Source organism: Gymnodraco acuticeps, unplaced genomic scaffold (assembly GCF_902827175.1).
Source record: "Gymnodraco acuticeps unplaced genomic scaffold, fGymAcu1.1, whole genome shotgun sequence".
In the NCBI taxonomy this organism is placed as follows: domain Eukaryota; kingdom Metazoa; phylum Chordata; class Actinopteri; order Perciformes; family Bathydraconidae; genus Gymnodraco; species Gymnodraco acuticeps.
Genome location: NW_022990238.1, coordinates 6,657,559 through 6,684,051, shown reverse-complemented (window position 1 = coordinate 6,684,051; position 26,493 = coordinate 6,657,559). Strand labels below are relative to the sequence as shown.

At 39.9% G+C, this 26,493-nt stretch overlaps 1 protein-coding gene across 1 annotated transcript in view; it reads right to left on the bottom strand.

Moving 5' to 3' along the window:
* Positions 1-26,493, bottom strand: part of mybpc2a (myosin binding protein Ca) — a 44,198-nt gene that overhangs the window by 11,158 nt on the left and 6,547 nt on the right. The window contains exons 2-20 of the mRNA XM_034220070.1: positions 21,488-21,523; positions 21,286-21,294; positions 14,884-14,967; positions 14,625-14,773; positions 13,839-13,956; positions 13,559-13,607; positions 11,125-11,185; positions 10,860-11,031; positions 10,485-10,617; positions 8,501-8,625; positions 5,844-5,949; positions 4,290-4,459; positions 3,236-3,401; positions 2,658-2,764; positions 2,542-2,571; positions 1,658-1,797; positions 1,237-1,396; positions 413-517; positions 60-248 (exon numbers count right to left, since the gene is read on the bottom strand). Of these exons, the coding sequence (XP_034075961.1) occupies positions 60-248; positions 413-517; positions 1,237-1,396; positions 1,658-1,797; positions 2,542-2,571; positions 2,658-2,764; positions 3,236-3,401; positions 4,290-4,459; positions 5,844-5,949; positions 8,501-8,625; positions 10,485-10,617; positions 10,860-11,031; positions 11,125-11,185; positions 13,559-13,607; positions 13,839-13,956; positions 14,625-14,773; positions 14,884-14,967; positions 21,286-21,294; positions 21,488-21,523 (2,109 nt within the window). The remainder of the gene's footprint in view (positions 1-59; positions 249-412; positions 518-1,236; positions 1,397-1,657; positions 1,798-2,541; positions 2,572-2,657; positions 2,765-3,235; positions 3,402-4,289; positions 4,460-5,843; positions 5,950-8,500; positions 8,626-10,484; positions 10,618-10,859; positions 11,032-11,124; positions 11,186-13,558; positions 13,608-13,838; positions 13,957-14,624; positions 14,774-14,883; positions 14,968-21,285; positions 21,295-21,487; positions 21,524-26,493) is intronic.

Genomic DNA, 26,493 nt, shown 5'->3' with positions numbered 1-26,493 from the left:
AGCATTGTGTGAAAGGCCTCTGTTAATTAACCACTCTTCAATGATAAATGGCAACGCACCAATGGGCATGAAGGGCTTTGAGTTTGCACTTGGCTGAGAGATGCCAATGCCGTTGACTGCAAACACTCTCATCTCATAAAGAACGCCTTCAATCATCTTCTTAGCCTCATATGTGGTGGACTCATAAACATCAAAGTTGATCCTGGTCCATCTGGTTGAGGCAACCTTTTTCTTCTCCATCAGGTACCCTGGAGATACAACATACGCTGAAGCTATTACAAATCTGTGTTTTTTTGTAAAAGGGTTCAAAAGCATTGCACAGTGATAAACAGAAAAGGATTCTGAACTGCTGTTTTCTCCAGGGAGGGAGACATCAGATGTGAACATTAGCCGCAGCGTGCTTCAGGGTTACCTTTAATGGGAACTCCACCGTCAAATGCAGGAGGGTCCCATGTGATCATGCCAAAGTCCTCGCCAACTGATGTGCATGTGACATTCTCAGGAGGGTTGGGCACATCTGGAGAGGCAGGTTACAGTTGGAAATGAAAAAAAGGGAAAGATGAATCCCAGAGGAAAGAAGGAGAGAAGGCAGTCTGACAGGACAGGGTTTTCTTTCAGGCAGTACAGTTATTACTGTAATCAAACAGTCTTTAACCCTCCTAGCTTTGCTAAGTAACTTTAAAGTGTATTATTCTTTTCACTATGGTCTTCATTTGTGAAGCCAAGATGATGGTTAAATGATTACATGGTAAATCATGAATATGTTGACCACATCCAAGGCACTGTTTTTCAAAGCTAACTGAAATGTGTTGAGTTCAATGTCCTTTAGAAATATTCCTAGATCTAACTCTCTTTTAATCAAAAAAAAGTCTGCCATTATTAGTATGAAACGTATGCTTAAGACAGACAGTTTACTAACCTTTCGACATTTAATTTTTTCATTGAAAGGAAAATAAATGCAATTAAATAACAGCTGCCTCAGAAGTCGATACAAAATGCAGGTATTCGGTACACATTGTGCAAATTGTCATAAACTCACAATTACATCAAAAATGTATATGATATAGTATATTAAAAGATTGCACCAACAGTGAAATGCTTCTTATCTCAATATTTTCTGACAAATACAAAATTCAGTTCAAGAGCTAGCCCAGAGGAACCAGGAAAAAAAGGAAAGGAACAAAAAAAGACGAAAATGAGAGGTGAAAAAGGCTAAAGTGAGAAAAACCCACTGACCCACGATCTTGACAAAGAGTTCGACCTTGTCCTCTCCAGCAGGGTTAGTCACGGTGATGGAGTAGCAGCCCTCATCTTCTTTCTCCGCCCCCTCAATCACAAAGCTGCTCAGGGTTTTCTCCGTCTCCACGCGGACCCTTCCCTCGCCCTCAGACACCAACTACAGAGGAGAGCACAGAGAGAGAGAGACAGAACAAAGCAGATAGTTGAGGAGAGTGGTGTCACATGACGAAGGCACAGCTGCCACAGGTGACAGGTGATTCAACCTCCCCACTGTAGTTCATGTTTCATTCTTCATTCCGTGCTGTTCAACGACTAATGGCTGGACACTGATTGATGCACAAAGGTCCAGAGTATGAGGTGTGTTTGTGTGTGTGTGTGTATGGGCTGAATGCTGGGATTTATCTCTATTCTTCCTCACTTCTTCTCCTTTCATCCAGCACACAGTGGGCAGCGGCTCTCCTGTGATCTCAACGTCAAAGCGGAGTTTGTTTCCAGCCACCACCATGATGGTGTTCTTGTCGCCGCTGCTACTGGTGTTCATGTGAATTTTTGGAGGATCTTTCATTGGGAAAGTGGAGAGAGAAGTTATTCAGATAATAAGCATAACATGTTTTGAGGAAAGAAAATGATACGGTTACTTAAAGCTGTCACTCTGTGCCGTTGGTTAGCATGTTACATTTCAACGTTTTTATCTAACAATCTTGTTTTGGTTTGACCTTCAAGCATGCAAATTCTAAAAGATGCAACACATCAATGCTGCGTTTCATAATCAGACCACTCAATTTTGAAGAGGATGAAGTTCAAAGAGCAACTTAACAGCAGCTGAAAATATGGTTTGAAATTGGTCTTTAAAACATAATAAAGTATGCGGTTAAAAAAAAAAAACACTCCAATTACCACAACAAAAATGAAGACTGTGGGCCCAATAGGCACATTGGCTAGACATTACAATGTTGCCGCAAGAACTATACTTTCATACATTCAACTGGAAAACTACTGGTCTGTGGTTAACCCAGTGCTTGTGAGCAGGCAGGAACTTCTCCTCCAGGTTTACTCTCTACTTGAGAGTAGAGAGTAAAAACAAGTAACTCAAAGTTGGCACTCATCCTGCTTATATTCAACTGAAGATGCATTTTAAATTAATAATAATAATATATAAGTATATAATAATAAATATATAATAATATATTAATAAAAATATCAGAACCCTCACCCGATCAAGCATATCATATACTTTCATGAAAGATATATAAGTATGACTTTTTTTAAATGTATTTCAGGAAAATAAAATAAAAACCTTACCTTGTCTGGGAACATAGTCAATTTTTATTTCTGAGGGGAAATAAACAGATCAGTATTAATAAAAGATGGTTATCTCATCAAATGCTTCATATTTTGGTCGAGGTGTCATTTCCCACCCAGGAAGTTGAGTTTGGCAGAGAGAGTCAGTGCATAGCCATCAGGGACAAATGTATAATCCCCAGCGTCCGAGGGCTTCACTTCATCAATCGTCAGCTTGTGGGTCCTGGGGACATGTAACCAGATGTTACCAAGGAGACAACACTCGTTGTGACCCACAATTATGCACAAGACAGTTGCCCTAGCAACATACTCCATGAGGCAATTTCACAGAGTGAGAAACATACCGAATGGCTTTCACCTTGTGTGACCGCTGATGCCTTGGCATATCTCCTGCCATAGGCAGCTCTGATGGAGGGATTACTGAGAGAAACCCCAGAGATATGTGTGTGTGTGTGTGTGTGGGTGGGTGTGTGGAACTTTACAGATTGAAGCCTATCCTAAAATGGGTCAAATAACTTAGAATTGTGTGTGTGTGTGTGTGTGTGTGTGTGTGTGTGTGTGTGTGTGTGTGTGTGTGTGTGTGTGTGTGTGTGTGTGTGTGTGTGTGTGTGTGTGTGATAGTTCAGAACGAGTGATCTTAACAAAAAAAAAGCTTTTTTGCCATTCAGACACCAACATCAGTCGGATATCATACCTTCCAATGTGCGTCATTTTGATGCGATCAGTGGGCTGAACTTCGACACCGTCCATGAACCATTTCCCTGTCACCTTTTCGTCAGACACTTCACACTTGAACACAGCCTGTTCAGCAGCTTTCACCGTCAGGTCAGCTATGTTCTGCAGAACCTGGAGCTCCTTTTCTGAAGCAAAGACAACAACACAGATCAGTGCAAATATCTAATGTCATGAATTTACCAATGTCTTACAAGGACACGTTGCTGGAAAACAGAACATTAATGAGGCGGTCTATTTAGCTATTTAGGTTGCAACAATATTTAAATTGATCACCTGGTGCACTTTTGCTTTGACTTGAATGTCCAATTGGGAGGAGCGAAATTTTTACAGTATAATCAATTTAAGAGAATCGTCATGCTTAGCGACTGAGACAGACTGGGTCTCTGAGTCCGCATGATGGGTTTGACGGGACCCAAGCATCACTGTTGGATGTGTAAAAGAAAATAAGCATGACGAATAATGTGATACACTGATACAGGAGATTAAAATTGTAATTTTGACATGAGTAATGACTAATTTACTGCTTTCCATGCTTGTCAGGATGGAAACATCAAGATGTGCTGATGTGTACATTTTCTTTAAGTTCCTAATTGAGCAACGGAGTCTGAAATACTTGTTGACACATTTTATATGCCAGTTAATCAACAGTTAATTACTGCTTCTGCTGCTGTCGAATTTAAGTAGGGCTTGGTGATATGTAGAAAATCTAACATCACAACTCTTTGGACCAAATACTTCAACGATGTAGTGATGATTGTTGTGAGGTGGACCATTGGTGCTTTCACAAGATATTTACACAGGTCATGTGCACAAAATGACTTATTGAGTAAAGACAAATATAAAACAGCTACAAAAGTCTGATACATTCATAAAAAGTGTTACTTAACTGTAATGAAGCCTTTTAAAACAATTGTGCCAATTGTGCTATTGACATAATATTGTGTTGTATTATGTATTGCCAATCCCTTGATTGAGCTGTACTGTAGATGTGTAACAGTTTTAGGCAATGGTACCTTCAACCTCCAGTTCAGCTTTCGACTCTCCACCGTTGGTGAACACGTAATACATTCCAATATCCTCTTTAGTTGCTTCATTTATGACCAAAGTGTGCTTCTTCCCATCCTTTTTGAACCTGTACTTTGAACCTGCAGTTTCTCTGTTCAGCTCAACTCCATCTTTCATCCTGAGGAGGGGAAAAAACACACACGCATGCTTCAGTGAAATTCAACTGAGAGAAGGGAGGATGTGCTGATTGACATGTCTGCAACCTTTTATATACGGCAAGTGCCCTCAGGGATCACAAGGCTTTGCACCTTTTACAGATGGTGCAGTAAGTAAGTAAGATATTTCATAAGATAAACTGTACTTTCGGGTTTGCGGAGCTGCATTCACAGCAATTGCAGAATGAGTTCTGAAGTATTACAACAAATATATATATATACATTTCACAAGTAAAAAAGTTTCCATTATATCTTATTAGGATTGGAGGACCTATTGTAATCCCTTGAATTATAATGAATAGATATTTTGAAGGCCTTAAAGGCTATCAAAACTTGATTTTCTTTCGCAAACTAGTCACGACAGGTGAAAAATGTGATATTTTGGGGCATCTGCAAAAAGCTCTATAGAGCCCCCTACAAAGCTGCCAAAAGGCAGCCCCTAGATCAGGTTTAACGTAGAAATTAGACATTTCTTAGGTATTTGAAGCATGGGGAGACACACAAAAAAGTATCTTGGATGCATATCGTAAACCTAACAGGCAGACAGCCATTTTGAATTTTATGTTCACTATTTTGCCAATTATTGCTTATTATTTAGATCTCTCCAAAATGATGATATGATAAGCATTAAGAGGTTGAGGAAGCTCCATATTGAAAGTTGAGTGTCTACGTGGCTGGCTTGGCTTTGGTGGCACGACGAAAAGGCTTTTAAATCTGACAGAGCAGGTGTTATGGCTGCTGGATTTGGCACCCCCCCCCCCTTGTTACTTTGGCTATGATGGTCATAATCTTACCAAAATCACACTGGTGTTAGTTATTTCCCTCTAGTTTAAGGAAACCAACACATTTACTCTGGGCCTGTCAGGTGAAAAATTAAAGGGGGGCTTCTTAATCTGCTAGAGCTGGTGTTATGGCTGCAGGATTTTTGAACACCCCTATGCAATTTTGGCAAGGATGCTCATAATCTCACCAAAATGGTGTTAGTTAGTCCCATATTATTATTATTAAGGCACGATGTCTGACAGAGTGACACGGGCCAAATTATGAATATGCTGCACAGTCTGACATAAAGCAGGACATTTGTTCACCCATAACCGGAGATGGTGCTAGATTTGCAACAAATAATGGTCAGTGCGTCACCCTCAATACAAAACATAATGTTTATCTTTGGGGCCTGTCTCTATCGGTCATGGCAGTTTACTGCTGCGTTGACAGGGATCCTGGAAATACCTCGACATGCATGAATGTGCGAGGGCCCGATCATCGCGGTTTTCAGATTTATTTAACTGCTTTTCTGAACAGGGGTCAGGAATAATGCATTTCCTAATTTATTGTTATTCGGCTCACCATTTGACGTTGGCCCCTTCCTCGGACACTTCCACCTCAAACTCCACCTTCTCACCCTCAATAGTGTGAACGTCATCCAGCAGCTTGGTGATGGTGATAGGGGGCTCTAAAGACAAACAAAGCTTTGTGTCAAATGTTAAAACAACAGGGTGAGACTGAATGATTAACAAGCTGTAAATAAACCACCAGAGTAAAACTGTCCAGGACCAGAGCAAAGGATGAAAGAACTGCGGTGGATAGAGCTGCAATGTATCGGTACTTGAGTACAGTGTATTTCTTCAACAGGGCATGAACAAACAACACATATGGTAATTGATGGAACCCAGCTAAATCTAAGTGCATGCACAGTCTTGATTTCAACTAAAGGACAGGCCTATAAAGTCAAAATCAAGCACAAACCAGTTACATTACATAAATGGCATCAACATCACTGTTTATTGTTAATCAGAGGGGTTGAATCAATCATGTTGTGTTATGGTTGTACATACTTCTACTGAAATGAAAACTCTGAGGAACCTGTACTCAAAAACTAAAAAAGTAGATATTAAAGTGTTATTGAGGAGTTTGGTGTGATATAAATGAAATGCAATTCATTGAATAGCCTGATCAATCAGAAGTTCATTGGTCGGTTTAATTATTTCATCAGAAGAAACATTTGTTTTCATTCTGTGATATTGATTTCAACTATTTTTTTTTTAAATGCCATTTTCTTAATGTCTTTCATTTTTTGTAAAGCACTTTCAATTGCCTTGTGTTGAAAAGTGCTATATAAATAAACTTGCCTTGCCTTGCCTTGCCTATGTAAATCTAGTATCTAAAGCTTTCATTTTACGTGATATTATTTCTGAACAAAACATTCCTTGAAAGTAGCTTTCATTCTTGTATTTATGTACTTTTGCTTTCTCTGTGGAAGGGAGGTTGGTGGCATTATTAGTGTTCTCTACAAGCAGAGAAGACTAACACAGAGGTAATGTGCATGCCCTTGTTTTAGCAGAATATACTCTTGAAATCCTTATCAATGCCATCTAACACATCTGTTTTGTAGATGTGGAAGATACCTCAAGTCTCCTGAGGTGAGAGTCACATTGTGTAACCACATGGTGTGATGCTTGATGTTCTGCTAGCCTCAACTATTTGTCATCGTCAGCATCCAGTCCCCCTCTGGACGTCTCAATTCTCTTCAACCTCAGCTGGAGAGACCAGAATCTCTCTGAACTGTGGGAACTGTAGCAGCTCCACAGACACATTGTTTCTGCGGGCCTCACACAAGTTTGATGAAAGGAGCCTGATGTCTTCAGTTTAGGTTTGGTTTCTCTGCGTAAAAAACGTAGAGAAATACTTTTTTCCCCCCAGGAATACATAGGGGAGGCATCACCAGACGCTTCACAATTGTCCTTCTAACAAATGTGTCCAAATATTGTAAGGGGGAAACTCTCTGCACTTTGTCTGAACTCACTTCAGGAGTTAGAATAAAGACCCACTTAAGAACTACTTAAGCAAAAGCAAAGCTCTACTTAAGGTGACAAAATCGCTACACAGTTAGTATAAAACACTACTGCTTACATTAATTAACATCTTGGTGCTACTAGAGCTTTCGATGTGTTACATTTGATGCCATTCGCTTCATAGCCAAATTCTCTGCCAAAGTACTCTATGTATTTTGACTGCAACTTTTGACTAGTTGTCATCTGCTAAACTTCTCACTGGCTTTAACAATATCAAGAGATATCAACAACAAACGTTAAGGATGTAGATGTTTGCAAACAGAAACATGAATGATATTTTTAAAGACAGTGTTTGTGTCCATAACAATCTGAGCACACACACACACACAGACACACACACTGGAGCTGCATGGGCGCAGTGTCTGTGTTAAAGCTTACCCTCTCGTACGGCCTCTGATAATGTAAAAGCAGGATGGGCGGCGGTGAGCACATAAAGTAAAGTATGGGATTAATATAGAAGCAGAGGACCCAATTACAGCTATTAAAACCTCTCATACTCACACACAGAAAGGACACAGAGACCATTGAGATAGAGACACCATAGTAAATCTGAATTTGCCATCTATAATATAACCTTATTATCATGGTGTATGTTTTTTTATATAATAACAGTTATTATTACAAATAAACACTTTTGGTATAAACGATAACTTAAAAATACCAAATATTAGGTTAAATTAATATTGTAATTAAACAGCCATCAAGGTATAACTATAATTAGTATTACTAATAATAATAATGTGTATAATAAAAAGAAATACTTATATATAGACATTTCAGCATATATATAAAATCCAAATATAATGGAAAATGAATTATTCAGTTGAACAGCAAGACTCACATGTCAGTCAAACTGATAAAAGTGATAGCACATTGATATGTACAGCACAACAACAGTGATGCATGAGAATAAACATAACATGGGAATTTCACTCGCCATGTGCCCATTACAAATGAGTGAGCAGACAACAGAGTGCAGCATGCTACTATGTGGCATAAAAGCATTGGAAATAAACAGAAGACAAATACAGACAGAAGAAGGGAACAAAGCTGTCAAGCCTCTCAGTGCTCAAATGACAGCATTTGCTAAACCGAGCAGAAAAAACTCTCTGCTGTAAAGACGGATTTCTCCAAAGACAGTGACTCATGTACCTTTGACAAAAACCTCCGTGAAGCTCTTCTCCTCCCCGACCACGCACTCGTACGCTGCGTCATCTGACAGGTTGCACTTGTTGATAGTGAGTGTCCGCTTGTTGCCCACACTCTCAAACACATACCTGGACGCACAGGGATGATGGGGGAAGATTATACGAGGAGGACAAGAGAGAGAGACAAGAAAGAAAAGGAGAATAATGAATATATACTTTGAGCAAATCTGGCCACAATCAGATGGAGAGAGGCCTGAAGACAACAAGAGTGACTCACAGCTTGAGACACAGAATCCACACATTGTTGTACAGACCTTCAGTGCACAAGTCTATGCTCCCACACACTGACACACACACACACACACACACACACACACACACACACACACACACACACACACACCACACACACACACACACACACCACACCCCACACACCACACACCACACACACACACACACACACACACGGGGGATGCTTTACAAACAAGGTGACGCCATCCATAGACTAAGGTCCTTGCCACGGTCTCTAGTGAAGTGCTCACATCATCGGACGAGTCAAGGTATAAACTACCATTCACAGTAAGTTTAATATGAACATAAATAAAACCTACTTTAGGGCTGAGCTGCAGATGTGAGGCAGTCAAACATATTGTTTATGATAAAAATAGCATTATTTTAGAATCTCTAAAATGTATGAGAATCTCTCAAATGTATGAGAGAGACGTTACCATTTTTTGAGTATTGTTCTCATAAATTCTTATCAACACCCAACTGGATGTCTTGGTTTGTCTGACATGAAAAAAGATAGAGATAATCCCGATGGATTAACTCTGTAATAAAAAAATCTAAATTGCTTAGCTATTGATGGTTACAGTGCACATCCTGAAAGGCGCTCTGGGAAGATTCGTTCAGGGCAAAAAGAGACCCCTCACATATTAATTGTCCTCATCAAAAACAGGAAGAGGACATCCTTACGTTCAATGAAAGCCACTGAGCGACTCAAAATGGCAGATGGTGGAGCCATTGAAAAAAATACCACTCGCAACAGCTGTAGCCTCTTCAATAAAACACCAAAAGAAGCCTTTGAAGGAGAAAATAATAAAGAGGAGAACCAGGGACACTGATGAGAGCTGAGCTGGCTCCAAAATATCTATGTATGTCTACTGTTTTTCATAAAGTCAGAGTTTGCGACAAGAGTCTTAAATCAAAACATATTGGGACTCATATCATTTGGTATCCAGTCAATGAGCGATGACAAGGTGTACTACTATGCTTCCTGAGCTGATACTTAGCCTTATAATCTAGAAGCTATTATGCTGATCAAACCATTTATTCTAAATTGCTCTCTTACATATACAGTATATATATATATATATATATATATATATATATATATATGTGTTTGGACAGTTTTCAATGTAACATTGCCTTGCTAACAACCATACACTACAGTGAACAGGCTAATTTAACAATAGGGGGGGGGGGGGGGGGTGTGGCGCAGTGGACTAGTGCATTGGTGTTGGGATCAGGGGGTCACAGTCGTTGTGTCCCTGGGCAAGACACTTCACCCCAAATTGCTCCTGTGGGGCTTGTCCACAGTATTGAGTATGTAAGTAACATGTAATGTAAATATGAAATGTGCAATGATGTGACTGAAAAGAGTTTAACCTTTTATAAAGTACAATCTTTTACACATGACTAATTTGAGACTAATGTTATTAACTCTGAATTACTCTGATCAAAAACACTTCAAATACTTGAAAAGAATGGGACAGGGTCTATGCTTAAACTCGTTTTCTTTACGAAAGCACAAATTACTAAAATGGCATTGAGTGGTAAACCTATTAACACTTTTTGCAAGGGCCTATCTGGTCATGTGGGTACTTGTATACTTTCTCAACATGATGTGTCAGTACAATGTCACACTCACACCGGCATATAGTGGAAAGTATACCACCTAAATAGTGATATAGCAATTTGCTCACTTGGCTGATGGTTTGATTTCCTGTCCGTTTTTGAGCCACTTGACTGGAGCGTTGGGGTCAGTTAGTTCCACTGTGAGATGGATCCTTTTGCCTTTTTCCACTGAGTAGGCTGTATCCAGCTTCTTCAGGAAAGCTGAGGATAAATGACGAGTTAGTTATTTCAACAACAACTTTAACAGCCAAATAATCCAGCAGCAAGCATAAACTAACACGCATTCAACCTGTTTTCCCTGCAATATAACTTCCCCCTCAAGGCCTTTAAACACTGCTTGCATTTACAGCCTGCTGCATTACAGCTCCTGTTTCCTGTCTGCCACCTCACTCCGTCTTATTTTGCGTCGTAGCAACTCTACTCTCTTTTTCCTCGCTCCTCACCATCACTCTTCTTGGGCTCCACCTTCTTCTTCATTTTCTTCAGCCTCGACAGCATGCCCCTCAGGTCTGTGATGCCGTACTCAAAGGCAATCTTCTCATAGTCACAGGTCTTGGCCTCCTTCAGGATATCCCACACATCCACTTCTTCTACAACAACCTCCTTGCGTTTCTTCTCCCTGAGAATTAAAACCACATTCAAGAAAAACTCATTTAAGAGACCAAAATGTAACTTTTATGTTTGTCTGTTGGTAATTAAAAGATGAACTTGCCTTTTCTTGAGCAGCGCACTGAAGTCTAGATCACCAGCATCCTCACCAGCATCTCCACTGAAATTAAAGGAAATAAATTAATGGGAATTATCTTTGTATGTTTATAAAACTGTACCAAAGCGGGTAGCGAAAAAGAGTAATAGGAAATATAGATCATCTCATTTATTCCACATTATACAAAGCTATAAATACACAAGAAATTGCAAGACAATTATAAAGCCAACAAAGACAACCTGAGCGAACCCAACAGCACACAGTGGAGTTCTAATGAATTCCTGTCTGTAGTAAAAGCTTACCCTTTTTTCATCCTGTGTTCAGATAGATGCAAAATAGGACGAGTGAGAACATAGAGTTTGATGAGGACTATAAGCAATCATCATGCCCTAAATTCAAGTGACAGACAGAAATCACAATAGACAAGCACATGTAAGCAAGAGACATAGATTAGCTAAAAGCAAAATACATACTGTTCATACTGCATATCACAGAAAGCACAATAGTGAATTAATAACTTGATGGTGCAAGTTCTGAAGCATGGTTTAATTGTTATTAGTACAGAAAGCACAGGCAAAAAGTGATGTTATATGGAAATCTGTGAAATATTCATTGATGAATGAAAGTATGCTCCTGAGATTCAACATCATGCAGAATCGTGGGTTGAGAACTTTACGGAGGGGAAAGCTATCGCTGTGTTTCACTGCATAAACCTTGTATTACGCCTCACATGAACATTTCCAAGTGATGAGAAGAATTCACTTGGTCTCGAGTCATCAGTCACCTTCTTGTGCTCAACAAGGTGACAAGTACCTGTGTGTGGCACACACCAATAAACGTCTATGGCTCAAGTGTTTGTTGTTTTCCACTGTGAACAGTTTTTATGCCGTTGTTGAGGCTCATTGAATGCCTCAGAGAGCAAGATAAATGCCAATAAATTCAAAGCCATTCCCGAGTGATGATGTTTGTCCTATGGCTGAACGGTTCATGCAAGGATAACATCCATCCATGTTGTCCTTGCCATCTCGTAAGCGGGACATTTCCTGTGACAATGCTCTCTCTCTCAGGGCACACATGATCACCAGATGGTCGAGTGAGCATGACATTGATGTTCGCCGTGAACTGCAATTGCTAGATATCAACTTGAACACTTTTGAGAGATTCTATATTGCTGTATCAGATAGTGCCCTTAAACACCTACTGTTGGAAGAAGTGAAACACACATTACATTTTTAAACAATATTTTCTGAATATTCACTAAAGTTAAGATGTAAAACATAAATGACCATGGCTGCTGTGGTATGTTAAAATGCACTCGAGTTTACATACAAATGGGGATCAGGGGATTTTCTATAATTAGCTCCCTGTTATGGTGCGATCAGTATTCCACAGAATAATTTAGTTTATAGTTTTCTTTTGATGGCTTTTCAGGTGGCCAATCAGTCAGCAGAGCGACATAAAGAAGAGAACATTGCCTGATAGGCCTAGGGCATATGATGGAGAGCTTAGGCTATTTCAGTCGAGCACACGTAAAAAAAGAAAAAGTAATAAGAAAGTAATAGGAGTGAGTGTCCAAGATACTAGTATCAAATAATCAGCCCACATGTATTAGCTTCTGCAATACATGTTAAGAGAAACACAGATGAGGATCCCATAGGAGACAGGATTCTCCATACTTACCTTTTAGAGGTTGAGTGCTCGACCTCCACACAACAAGGTGTTTAACAGACTCATCTATTATCTCTCCAGCAACATATTTTAAGCAACTTTTCACTTTTCATTTATCACACCAACTTCACCCCCCAGCACCCTCTCTCTCCTTCATATCAGCATTCTGCAAATAAGCACACTGACATCCTGTCTAAACCACATTATGATGCTGTCTTTTCCCCTGTTGTGTTTCTCATCTTACCTGTGCGTTTCTGCTCGCGCTCTAACGAGGGAAGGAAATGTTATTTTTAAACACAGTTTACAAATAAGGAGACTCAAGGTGCTAAGATGTCGGCTGATTTCCGATCACACAAGACGCATACAGTACACAGGCTGAGAAAAGCTGACATTTAGAAAAATAACTCGTTAAAAAAGCACAGCCACAGGATACACACTTCGCACCAACAGAGTCAAAGACAGAAATAGATATTGAGGGAAAAAATAAGTCCCTTTGGAGACTGTCACAGAGAAATTCTTAAGATGGTAAACCATGAGGGACTCTAGGTGAAGCAATACACCAAGGCAGCAGACGCGTTGAGACGTGACAGACAGGCAGACAGACTGACTTGTACAAAGTCGGTTACAAGTGAGGAAAAGACAGACACACAGGCAGAGACACTCGTTGAGACTGACAGATGCCCAGAGGCAGCGTTCTACAGTGCAGCATATGGGAGACAGTGTGACGGGCGACATGTTGAGAAGACCCTCGCCGACACTGAGACTCACGATCGTTTAAACGACTCCAAGATGTTGTCCTGCTGCTCCTCTTGTACAGCTGAAGGAAGACAGAAGAAAAAATACTGGTGAGAGGCTAGGGTAATTCATTACACCGCAGCTTGGAGGAGCAGAAGAATAATGGACTGATGACCTCGCTAGGCCACTAAATGATAGGACCTAATGTGTACCGCACTCACTGAGATATTGGCTGACAAAGCCTGTAACATAGTAAAAGTGGATATGCTGAATGGAAGATGACAATAATGAGATTGTCTGTCTCCAGGCTTACCCTGCACGGAGACTTCGAATGTGCAGATGTCGCACTTGTCTTTGGAGGTGACCTCGCAGCGGTAGCCACCTGCGTCTCCATCCACTACTTTGATGATGCTCATCTCGTAAGTGTAGATCTGACAATGGGAGAGGGGGATGATTTGTGGGGAACACATAGAATTAAATGAACACATGTGCGCACACAAACCCATACACACGCGAACAGATAAGCATTACATCCTCTCAGTGTCATGCTCAGACAACACAGGTTGACTAATACCGGTTTGCTCATTAATCAAATTGCTGAACCCCTGATTTGAAGATCAGCGAACAAACCCTGTGCAAAATCATTTGAAGTGTTGTGTCATCTGCATACATTGGTATCTTGTATTCATTATCCATCTACAGTTTATTTGGGCATTATGTTGAATACTAGTTGTATGTCCATTTTGGGCAGAATCTTTGCTAAATGTGTATCGGTCTCACAGAAGTGGTAAATACATTAAATAGGAAAGAAAAACATGCACACAAACACGCACACACACACACACACACAAACTAAACTAAATAGTTTGAATTGAACAGAGGTTGTGAGATAGGGAAAACAGTCGATAAAACCAGATCCATTAGATATACATTTTATATAAAAACTTCAAAAAACACAATACTTTATAAGATTTTTATGGACAACCAAAGTCAGTAAGCTTCATTATCTAGATCCCATGCATGACTCTATGAAGTCCTTTTAAAAGTCACAAACTGTATCATAACAATTGATTTACAAAGGTTATATTAACACACATACCTTGGTGTTCCTGTCGTAGACCTCTTTGAACTGCACGTGCTTTCCAGCCTTGCTGCCCAGGTCCAGCCACTTCCCCTTCAGCCATTTCATGGTGGGCTTCCTCAACAGGTTGGAGGAGTCAACTTTAGCCACAAACGTGATGTCCTTGCCTGCAACACACATGGACAGATTAGTGGCTGCCTGTCTTCCAACAGGGCTCTGGCACTCCTTTCATTTGGGATATAATTCAGGGTTTTTATGGCCGATCATCTTGCCAGACCTTTTGTTGCCGTGACACTCTGCGGCTTCTCCACAAAAATGCCGCTCACTTCGGAGAGCTGAGGATCCTCCCCTGGTACATTTTCTGTGATGGGTGATGAATAGCATAATAACAGAGGAACAATTAAAGCTGGAAATCATGATCTGGGAATCAGATAAAGACGCAGCAAACAGATTGATAATGACAACAGGACACATGTCGATCAAGCAAACAACCAAATCAGCAGTCTTTAAAAAAAATCTGGTGTCTTACAGTGAAGGGCCTGTTGGATGATCAAGTATATTTTATGTCTCAAACCACTAAATGCCAACCGCTGAGCTTAGGGAGGATATCTTCCTTTTGTAATCTTTTTTTAGCACTTAAATAGAGCAACAGTCTTTCCATGAGGCAAAACTATTAAGCAGTTAATGCCTTTGCTGTTACACTGCACCATTTGGGACCCTCTGATAAATAACAGTCAACCAAGGAGCCCCCTGGAGCAGAGTGGCCCCAGGGAATAAAGACACTGCTTGGATCACGTCTGAAGACATCACATTAGGGTTGACTCTGCGCAATCTTCTGCCACCCTGACAGAACATAAGCTGAGGCTCTACCCTCTTATCTTGGCAATAAAAAATGAGCTTCTCTTTTATCCGTTCCCTTGTTTCTTTTGCAAGTAAATTGATGTAACCTCTGTAAGGTGTTTGCTTGTCAGTTGATACGCTTTACAGAGACTCTAAAGTATTCATTTCTCTTACCATCAGGAGGCAATTCTGCATCAGAGGAGGAAAAAAAGGAAAGAGAGCGGGGAAGGCGTCAGTCTGTACAGTATCTGTGCTGTGCTGTTAAACACAAGCGTTAATTGGTCCAATTATAATCTTGACTTCAGGTGAGGAGCACTCACACTTTAAATCAACGTGCTCGCACACTCCAAAAAAACACATATTTCTTATTCTGGCTCTAATTAGCAAATCATGTTTTTTTCTTTTACAAAAAAAAAACACACAACTGTTAATGAGTTATGTCTTCAGCGATCAAGTTTAAAAGCTCTTGGATGTTAACTGTACACAATCTGCATAAAACATTGTTTCTCTGAGGTCTTGAGTCAAACATACTGTATGTGTTTAAAGAGGGTTTATGGACAAGCTGCAGGTAAAGGGAGAAAGGCACATGTACAACCAATCAAGTAGAGTGAGGAGGGGGAAGGCGGGGGAGAGAGAGCCAGAGAGAGAGAGAGAGAGATAGAGAGAGAGCGAGAGAGAGAGAGAGAGAGAGAGGAGCGGAGCAGATAGAGAGAGAGAGAGAGACGCGAGAGATGAGAGGAGAGAGGATCTCTCTCTCTCTCTTCTCTCTCTCTCTCTCTATTATCTCTATTCTCTCTCTCTCTCTCTCTCTCTCTATCACTCTCTCTGTTCTCTCTCTCCTGTTCTCTCTCTCCTGTTCTCTCTCTCCTGTTCTCTCTCTCTCTCTCTCTCCTGTTCTCTCTCTCTCTTCATGTGCTCGGTTAATTTGATCTTTTAATCAAAAGTGCCCCTGAGGACAGATCCAAGCTCAGATGGTCAGGATGATTTAAAAGGTTTCAGTCTGAATGCTAAGTGGGTAAAGCTGATCCGGGAATGTCACCCAGGGGACACTTAATAATGTTTACACTGCACTGTTACATTGGACAGTTGCTGTGTTTGGAATGAGGGCTGCATCGTGAAACTCCAGACACTGACCTGGACTTTGGGAGAATGGCCTACATCTGACTAAAACCCCTCTGCCATTCTGGATAGTGAGGATAATTTGTGTCCATTTTGCGGGATCGATACTTTATCTTAACCCTTCCTATAAACTTTCCTGGAAATAAAACGATGTAATTTGCTATTATTTTGGGGGAAATTAGAGTTAAGACTTTCAACTCAAGAAGGAATAACATACAGTATGTTTCCATTCAAGTGACAAAGTCCTAGCAGCTGTAGGAATTTAAAACAAGTCAGGTGCAAACTATTACAAAGCACACAATAGTGGTTGGGGTGGATTTGGAAGTATTTTGTTGTTTTACCAATTGAACACTTTCTATATTATACTTATAATTGATGCTGAATTACCAATCTTTTTCTAGCACGATCCTAGAGAATTACCAGGAAATGATTATAAATGTATGGGCCCGTAGAATATGAGATGATCAAATATTCTATCTCAGACTGGATATTACTAGACTAAAATAGAAACATATCTATTCATTCCGTGCATAAAATATCCTACTATACATGTAATGCATAGTAGTGTAATTTCACAGTTATTACTTATTCAGTATGTCCTCCATTTATCATCAGAGCACCACCAGACAAAAACACATGACTCAAACTCCTTCGATCGGATGTTGTACATACACCTATCACCAGTGTCATTAACAGAAGTGTCAAATCATTCAGCCGTAGTGTATTGTATTACATCCACAAATAACACACGCACAGGATATATACCCATAAGTACAGGCAGGATATATCACTTTTTATAAACCAGACCGCATCAGTTCATCTCAAACCCTCAAACATGTCTGGGATGCTTTTGTTGAAGCAGTATAACCACTTGAACATTTTATTTGTATTGCTGTCATAAACTTCTCTGCTGTCTGTTATTTGTATTTTATTTTATTGTTTTATCTGACAGTTAATGTGATGAATGTGCTGTGACTTAAAATGCTTTTAAGTTGTGGCTTTGCATTGTTTTCATCATTTATTTCCCTTTATCTATTTGCTGTGATGTCAGTTTTGTTTGTTACATAAATAAAGATATCATTGTGATTGGTATTAAACTCAGTGTCCAGAAGTGTTTGCAGCCATAACTCTGCCATAAACTATCCTGTTCATAAGCAATAATGAATCCATCTGCTGTGTAAAAACATTTCATCTTAAGCAGAAATGATGGCTGTCAGTCTAACAAACGCATTAAAAGATAGGCATGTCCAATGACACACAAGCACACAAACTGAATGCACAAGCAGGCTGGGTAATATGGTGTTTGTCTATTGTCCCTACCATCCCTAGGCTCAGTGTTCGCTGAATGGAAAGAAACAGTTGGTACATAAAGTGTGTGTGTGTGTGTGTGTGTGTGTGTGTGTGTGTGTGTGTGTGTGTGTGTGTGTGTGTGTGTGTGTGTGTGTGTGTGTGTGTGTGTGTGTGTGTGTGTGTGTGTGTGTGTGTGTGTGTGTGTGTGTGTGTGTGTGTGTGTGTGTGATGTGATATTATGTATACAATGTCTAACGTCTGTTCATCAAAGATCCATTAAAGACAATGTATGAGCCTATATTCATTGAGACAACTACAACATCTTCAGGCAGGCTGGAACTGAACACACTTACACACAATCACACACACAAACACACACACACACACACATTTGAAACATCTTAAATGTCATGCTCTGGTATACAAAAGGCAAAATGGCTGCATGTATATAGCGCTTTTATCCAAAGCCCTTCATAACTCGCACTCATCTATTAACACTGACACCGAACGTGAGCCAAGTGCTGATCTGAATATAAGGTGCAATTCAGGGTTCAGTGTCTTGCCTAATGACACTTTAACATGTAAACGTGAGCGGCTGAACTGCCAACCCTGTGTTTATATCAGTAACAGCTAATGATTGTTTGGGATATAACAGCGGTTTGGCCAGTGTTCCCCTTTAACCACAGCAAAAATTAGCAACACAGTCTCAGTAAAACACACTGCTCTACCTCGTCATTGCAACTGAACACACACACATTAAATCACTCTCAGCAAACCACTTAAAGTGTATGCAATAATTCATCTCCAATGACAGCAACTGCACATACAAACTGAAATACTCACAGAAACACGTGTACTACTTTCCACTCTATTGCAGCTCTTTTGTAACATGAATTGGCATTTTATCCAACAAGGTGAACTGAAACTCTACACAAATAGACCCTACATATAAATGTATAACACTATGTGTGACTCTCTCGGGGGACTCATTACTTATTACTGAATACATGCCACTGGCAGAGGAAATCTCCATAAACATGCATATACACTCTCCTGCAGCACGGAACATGATTCTACCTGATCTATACATACAGTGAATATATCTCACATATCATACAGCTACTTTGCTGTGGGCTACCACACCCACACACAATTATTTCACACATTAAGCTGAATGCATTACCCTCAACTATGGAGCGGACTTGAAAGGTCAGGATTTTCAGGCACACGGGGAAGTGAAATGAGACGAGCAATCTGCCAGTCTGAATCCATCTCAGACTTCTTGCTCATACATACAAATCAGTCTGATCATGTGACCCACAGCAGAATGGGAAACACATATCATGAAACAACCGCAGTGACAAACACACAACAAAATCCAAGGATCAACAAATCAGAGGTCACACAAGCTATAGGCAGTTTTTATTTTGTATTATACTACTTCTGAAAGTCAGGATTGACTGCAGGTCAAATGTAACGGGTCGTGGGCCACTGCATTCAATGCTTTCAAAAATGTAATGATTAGATAATCGGTTTATTCTGTGGTCTTATAATATATTATATTGTAAATGTAAAGTATCTGTTAATGTAAGTGTAAACAGACATGAAGCTAAGTTTAGATGAGACTGTTGATTTTTAAAGAAATGTATTACCGATGTTGCAGATCAAGTCATGTTTTAAATATACTTACACCCGATTTCTCTTTCAAGATAAAGATTTTAATTAAATGTTGTTGTTCAGTCTTAAATATGATGCATATTCTAGTTTTGGTGATTGAGCAAATCAAACATTTTATTAGGAGACATTAGTAATACATGTGTTTTTGTTTTGCTCTTTCCCTTCAGTGCGTATAGTGTATTATTAAAACAGCACTTGACTGTGAGAAAATTGCATTGGCCAGAGCCCTGGCACAGACATACACATACACACACACACACACACACACACACACACACACACACACATACATACAAACACACACACACACACACACAGACATACAGTGCTAACACACACAGTTCCCGTTAGCCGGTAATTACCGGACTACGACCGGTAAAATATGCTGAAGACCGGCAAATCTAAATCTCTCCGGTCAAAGTGTCCGTTCAAAATAATTTCCGTTTAGCGCAATACCGCATCAGTTGCGCAACTTGCGCCACTTATGTGACAGACAAGAATAGTCCATTCTAATGTCTAACATTTAATGTGGAGAGAGAGATGTCCTGTATGGGTTGATTGTGCGTTGATCTGTTGGTAATGCCTCGGGGTTCCGGTGGGCATGTAAACAAATGCATAATGCTGCGCTATACTTTGTGGCCTCACCCGGTTGCATAGCGACGCTTATTGTTTAGCTGTCTTTTAATAAGCAGGTAGTCTTATCATTAGCTAGAACTAGCTGGATCTGATCGATATGGACATAAACGCGAGTAAAGTCTAATCTGGCGGGAGAGAGAGATCAGCTGCTGCGGACGAGTCGACACGCAGCTCTGCATGATCACATGCAGCGGTGAGCGGACAAAACACACACTTCAGGTTAGAATATCACACATAGGCCTAGCTATTTTAATTAGGCTACCTCTCAAACTACCGTAGCCTAACTAGTTATAGATAAGTTTAGTTTTACTGTCGGGTCACTCATTACTGATCCGCGAGCTGCATGATACTGACGGGCTGTCAGGAGAAGGAGAGAGCGCTACGTTTATTATTCCCGTGTTATTATAAGTTACTGTACACTTTTGAATAGTTAATCTACTATGATTAGTTTGTTTAATATCGAATCATATCAATTTGTTTTAAAGCACAATAAATAACAAAGAAGATCTTTGACCAGCACTTTTCTCATTTTGTCCGGAAGATTGAAACTTTAACGGACATGTTGACCGGCGAAAAAATATTCTAACGGGAACTCTGACACATACATTGTGACTCTTACCCATGAATTAAACACCTTTTAATGAATCCTAACATCAAATTGAATTAGCATCACTGATCGCTGGTGCTCAAAATACACTTATAATGTAGTGTGTGTGTGTGTGTGGTGTGTGTGTGTGTGTGTGTGTGTGTGTGTGTGTGTGTGTGTGTGTGTGTGTGTGTGTGTGTGTGTGTGTGTGTGTGTGTGTGTGTGTGTGTGTGTGTGTGTGTGTGTGTGTGTGTGTGTGTGTGTGTGTGTGTGTGTGTGTGTGTGTGTAGCCACATGCATATCTTCCCCACACTCAGTCCCATAACCACAGAAGTTCACTGATTCTGTGTTTCTTTCATTTGCAAGTCTTACCCTCCTCCTCTAACGGGTTCTCTGTTTCAGGGGAAACACACATTGTTTTGTGGATGAGGATGATGATGAAAGTGATGATGATTGAGATACAGATCTAGATTCTATAGAGAGTTAAATCCATAGAACATATAGACAAACAAACACTTAATGTCATCTTACCCGTCGTGTCTGAAAAAAAGAAGAAGAAGAATGTATTACAAAATGAACCGCTCTTAATAAGAAGATTTTAATATTATTCATTTTTAGTGGTTATTGTAGCTTAAATGTATAATAGCTGATTACTGTATGCGTAACACAGAAATAAATTGGATTTCTGGGGCACAGTTTATGGGCTCAGAATAGATGCTATGAAGGCACTTACCAGCAGGGGCTGCTGCAGCCTTATCGCCCTCGGCTTCTGCAATTAAACAACAATTATGTAAAATAATTTGTACATCCTCATTATTTCATACAACACCAGCCGCACTATGTTTGGATAGTCACGGCTTCCAGAGCTCAGACTCGGTAAACTGTTTGAAGAGACACATCTTTTGATCTGAATCCTCAGGAGACAATAATCATGTGTACATGTCTAACTGTGGGCCCTCGATCAATGGTTTGTTTATTCACTATACTACCATCATGTTTTTATATATTTATATATATTATTTATTTATTTTATAGATTAATATTATATATATATATATATTTCATTGATATACTGTAGGCTACGAGTATGCTATATACTGCATAAGACACACAAATGCTTTCAGGTCATCAGGAGGCAAAAAGCCAATTAACACTGCAAAATAGGCCCCTTTATACGTTTTCAAAACTGCACAAAACACACGTTTAAACAAACAGGTTCATTTCAGTAAAATAAACACATGTTCCCAGGTACCCGCACAGGGAAACTACATTCAAACAACCTTGCTTTGTGCGCCTTTTCCTTGATTTCTGTAGGGTTTGCCTCTGGCAAATGAGGAAATATTGTATTTCAGCAGGGGAATAGTGCATGATTTAAATGAGGCAGAAACAGTGAGGCTCGGATAAATATAAATACGTTTTTCAGAGATCATGAGAAATAATTGGGCTTAAAAAATTCTAAAAGGGGCGGCCTCAAGACAAAAATGCTTTTGATAGGATAAGTACATCAAAGTTCCAGGATCCCAGATCTAGGTTAGTTTAGAAGCTCAAGGGTGTCTAATGAGATGGCAGATTAGGCAGGAGTTTCTGTCTGCCAGACAAACTAAAGCACAAAGCTGCACGGTAATAATTCAACTTTGGCAGCTTTCATATCTCAAGCATAGATTTCAATCATTTTGCAGGTCTGTGCACTCATTAGAGCCACTGTTTAAATGTAATAAATATGTTTTATTGCCTCACTTTTGACATTCTGTCAAAGCAGCAAAGTGTATATTAAAAGACAGAGCTGCATAAATAAGTGAAGACATCATCTTGACAGCCTCTCCAAACCACCGTCAACAAGACACAACTGCAGAACAAGTGTCCCGTGAGCCTACTTAGCAGCAGGTCTAAGATATCAAGGCCTGGCCTTGGCACCCTGTGTTCCAGGCTGGCACACTATGTCGGCACAGTGGTGGGGGCCAACATTTCTATTTTGGATAAGGTTTGTTTTTCAGGCAGCGATCTGTTAATGCTTCTCCCAGAACTTCAATCCAAGAGAGGACCGTGGCGCACCAGGCAGTACAAACGTTCTTTAGGTTGGTGCAGAGGCAGCGATCGCACCCCCCTACTGTAAATCAGAAAGTTGGTCCCTACGTTTCAGATTTCAATGTTTCTCATGGCTGTGTTCCCTGGAGCGCTTTAACCGACTTTGATCCTTGATTCCTCACATGACAGAGCACAGGAAAAGTAATAACCCTTCACAATGAGTGACAAATGGGGCGATAAATAAATGTCATAAACTCTTATTCCTCTATGAAGCTTGTTTGGATGTACATACATTTTAGTCCACAAATGGAAGTTTTGCGTCAACATTTTAGAGAGCGTTTTTGTTGCTTAGAAACTATCATTTGATTATCTTCACCCTTAAAAACAATATGTGTGACATTGTGAAAAATATTTAAACCTGTTACTGTGGCTTAATCAAAAATCCTGCACATGAATGCTAGTTCTTCCACAAAATACACCTTGAAGAGTTTCAGACATTAGACTTGCTAATTTCTGTCAATGGTAAAAAATACTTTTCTTCTTTACATTCCGACTTTAAATATATCATGATATCGTAACATCACATTGTATCTGCCTTGCCACAGTGTGCTGTTGTGATGTGCAGAGCAATAGTCAACAACAATGGGACATTTTGGAATAATAGGCAATTCGAACAATGGCATGACACCTGATTACCATCCACAGTGCCATGATGCTAGGGTCATTACAAATGACCAAAGGATAGTAAATGATGTAAAGTTAAAATGTACTCGAAAAGGACTACGTATTGAAATACATTTAATGAGTCTGGTAGGACAAATGTAAAGCATCTCAATCAGTGAAATCGTTTTTTCTGCTCCAGCTGGGTTTTTCAAAATGTATTGTTCCTTCCTTTAAACGTCTAAAAGTGACCCATTTGTCCTTCAGCTTCATGAGATGTTCTCTCTGTTTCCACTATCACAGGTCTGTCTGTCCTGCTTGCTGGGAAAAGCTTTGAGCAAACCGCTAAGTCACAACCAGGACAACTGTGCCCCTTCAACCCTCTGTGCTAATGCGGAGGGTAATGCACAGCTGATGAACACGCTGTCTGTGCGGATCCATCTCAGTCTCATTACAGTCCACGCTTCATCCTGACTGGCCTAGATAATTTCACTCTACAGCCGTCTGCCTTCCTGTCTTCCAGGTATCTGTTAAATGGATAACTTCTCCATTCCCTCTTCCTTTTCACTTAATGCAAATCCCCACTCTCAGCACTTTTTCGCCCTACTTTAATCTGATTCCACTTTCTTCTAAGGAGAGGAAAAAAATAGAAGAGCAAGATGATGAGCTATAAGGTGGAGACTCAAAGGGGGATAGAGAAGAGGAATAAGCCAGGCCAATGGGGTCAAGGATAGCGTGAAGCTTCACTTTATGAGGCTGAGGATTGGGTTCTTAACAGGAGATGAGAGCGTTTATATTTAACAAATATCATGCGAGATGCTTGTTGAATGATTACTTTATTTACTCAGTTTTCGCTGACCCTGCTACTCACTGTCATTGCTTCCTTTAAATACACACATTACTTGACACTCCCTGTATCGTAAATATAGGCCGTTTATTACCAAAAGCTTATCGCTTATATCATTTCAAACTGGAGGGCTTACAATATGACTCCAGCAATAAACTGTTTAAGATCCGGTTATAAAACCAGAGTAGAGACAGAGAAGTTCTGTTTGTGAAATAAGTGTTGGTTTTCAAAGAGCTCTGCACTAATACTGCCTGGGTTGGGGATTTGTATTTTCTCCACGGATATCAAAAGATCCATGCCTTCTTAAATCTTCATGGTGCTTAAGATGTATAAAAGACATGAAGTGTTCTATATACAGTAGACATTCCAACGGGGGTTACAAGGTTAGACATGTTTTATTCAAACTTTTTCACTTTAAACAGTGTGTTCCTGTCTGTTTGCTGAACCAGCCATGACATTTAACTGAATAACTTATAACTGATTTATCGAACCAATCTACTGTGTCAGACTGCCGTTTAATGCTGAGCAGGTACAGTGCATGTGTTTCTCTTCTGTCTGAAAACAGCTGCCTGTGGCAACGTTATATAAAAAAAACAATGAGTTGAAAGAACATACAAAACTGCATACATATGAGGGGGTTCAAGCATCATTCTTAACTTATGGAAACAAACTTGCCAGAGGTCTGCACGCTCTGAGTGACCAGTTGAAAAACAACACATCCTTCAATATTTGAAACATTTGAGATGCTATAGATATGTTTGAAAGAATGCTGTTTTCATGAAAAGTGCCTGATATCCACTAATCAGGTTTTCCAAAAATAATGTCAAATGACTAAGTTAATGTGTTTAACTGTGGGCTACATTGATAAAATAAATATATATATATATTAAAGTTTCAGCTGTTGCCTGCCACAATAAAAGCTACCATCTAAAAAATCTGTTGTTTGTGGTCTATTTGATCACACACCAGAAAACTAACAGCATCAGCAACACTTGATACTGAAAAACAAAGAAAAGATGTACATTCCTGTGCTCATCTATTACACAGTCTCTCCCTCTCTCTCCCCCTTTTGCTTGCGCTCTCTCTTCCCTTTGCTTTGAAGGGTAACCTCTGTGGAATGTGCTTCGTTAATCTCTCTTGACATTTCCCCTGTCTTCCTTTGCTACGTACGTCTCCAGCTTGTTCAGTCGGTTAAGCCAAAGGAATCGGGCCAAGCCAAACATTAGAATCTTAGAAATCTTTCTCTGTCATTGTTGAACGAAGGCAAACAGGGCACAGATTCCTCACATGCATTTCCTTGATGCTAGATACTGAGCAGCTGTGTCTTTAAGAGACCTCAAATGCTGCTGCTGAGGAAAGCAACACTTAAGTGGTTTTGTTTCTACTGGAGCATGATGTTGGAGGACTGCTGAATTCATTTAGTCACTTAAGGGTGTCTACAACCGTGAGCTATGGAAGCCGCAGACGTGTTAACTAGAGACTGGGGCCAGCATGGCGTTCTCGGTGGTAGAGCATAACGTCAATTGGTGGTAACATATTCCAAAGGCTCATACTTTGTTAATGCAGCCTGGTGCCCTTTTACACACTACCTCACTTGCACCCCCTCTTCACCTCTTCAAGTGTGTGATTTACAGGTGAAACTATAAGCTCATGTTACCATGTGTGTGCGAGTAGATGAAAACATGCAGATTTTAAGTAACAGGTTGCAGTTTTGAGTTACATGTGGGAGTCTGATCTGCTCCAGAAGCAAAAGTGTAGAGCCAAAGAACCACAGGATATTTCTCATAATTCATCCAAGTATCACTGGGTTCATTTTTCACCCACAAGACACATAAGTATATTTTTGGAATTAATATAAAGCTGTCTTTCATTTCTATTTTTACATTAAAGTAAAATGATGATGAATTACAAAAAAGGTGTAAAACAGGATTATTTTGAAAGCAGCAATACTCCCCCATTCAAGATTAGTGTTCTGTAAAATGGTTGTAAAATATCTTCAATTTCTCTGGAGTAAGCATGCAAACATTTATAAAAATAGCCCATCTGATGCCATCAAGGTTATCTTGGCTTGAGCTACCAAGAATATATTTAACGGAAAGCCTGCTATCAAGTTGCATTATGGGAAGTGTAGGGGATTTTTGGACCTAAAATAGGTCTGCATTGGTTTTTCTTTTTTTGATATCTCCAAGTGTCCAAAATTATGGAAG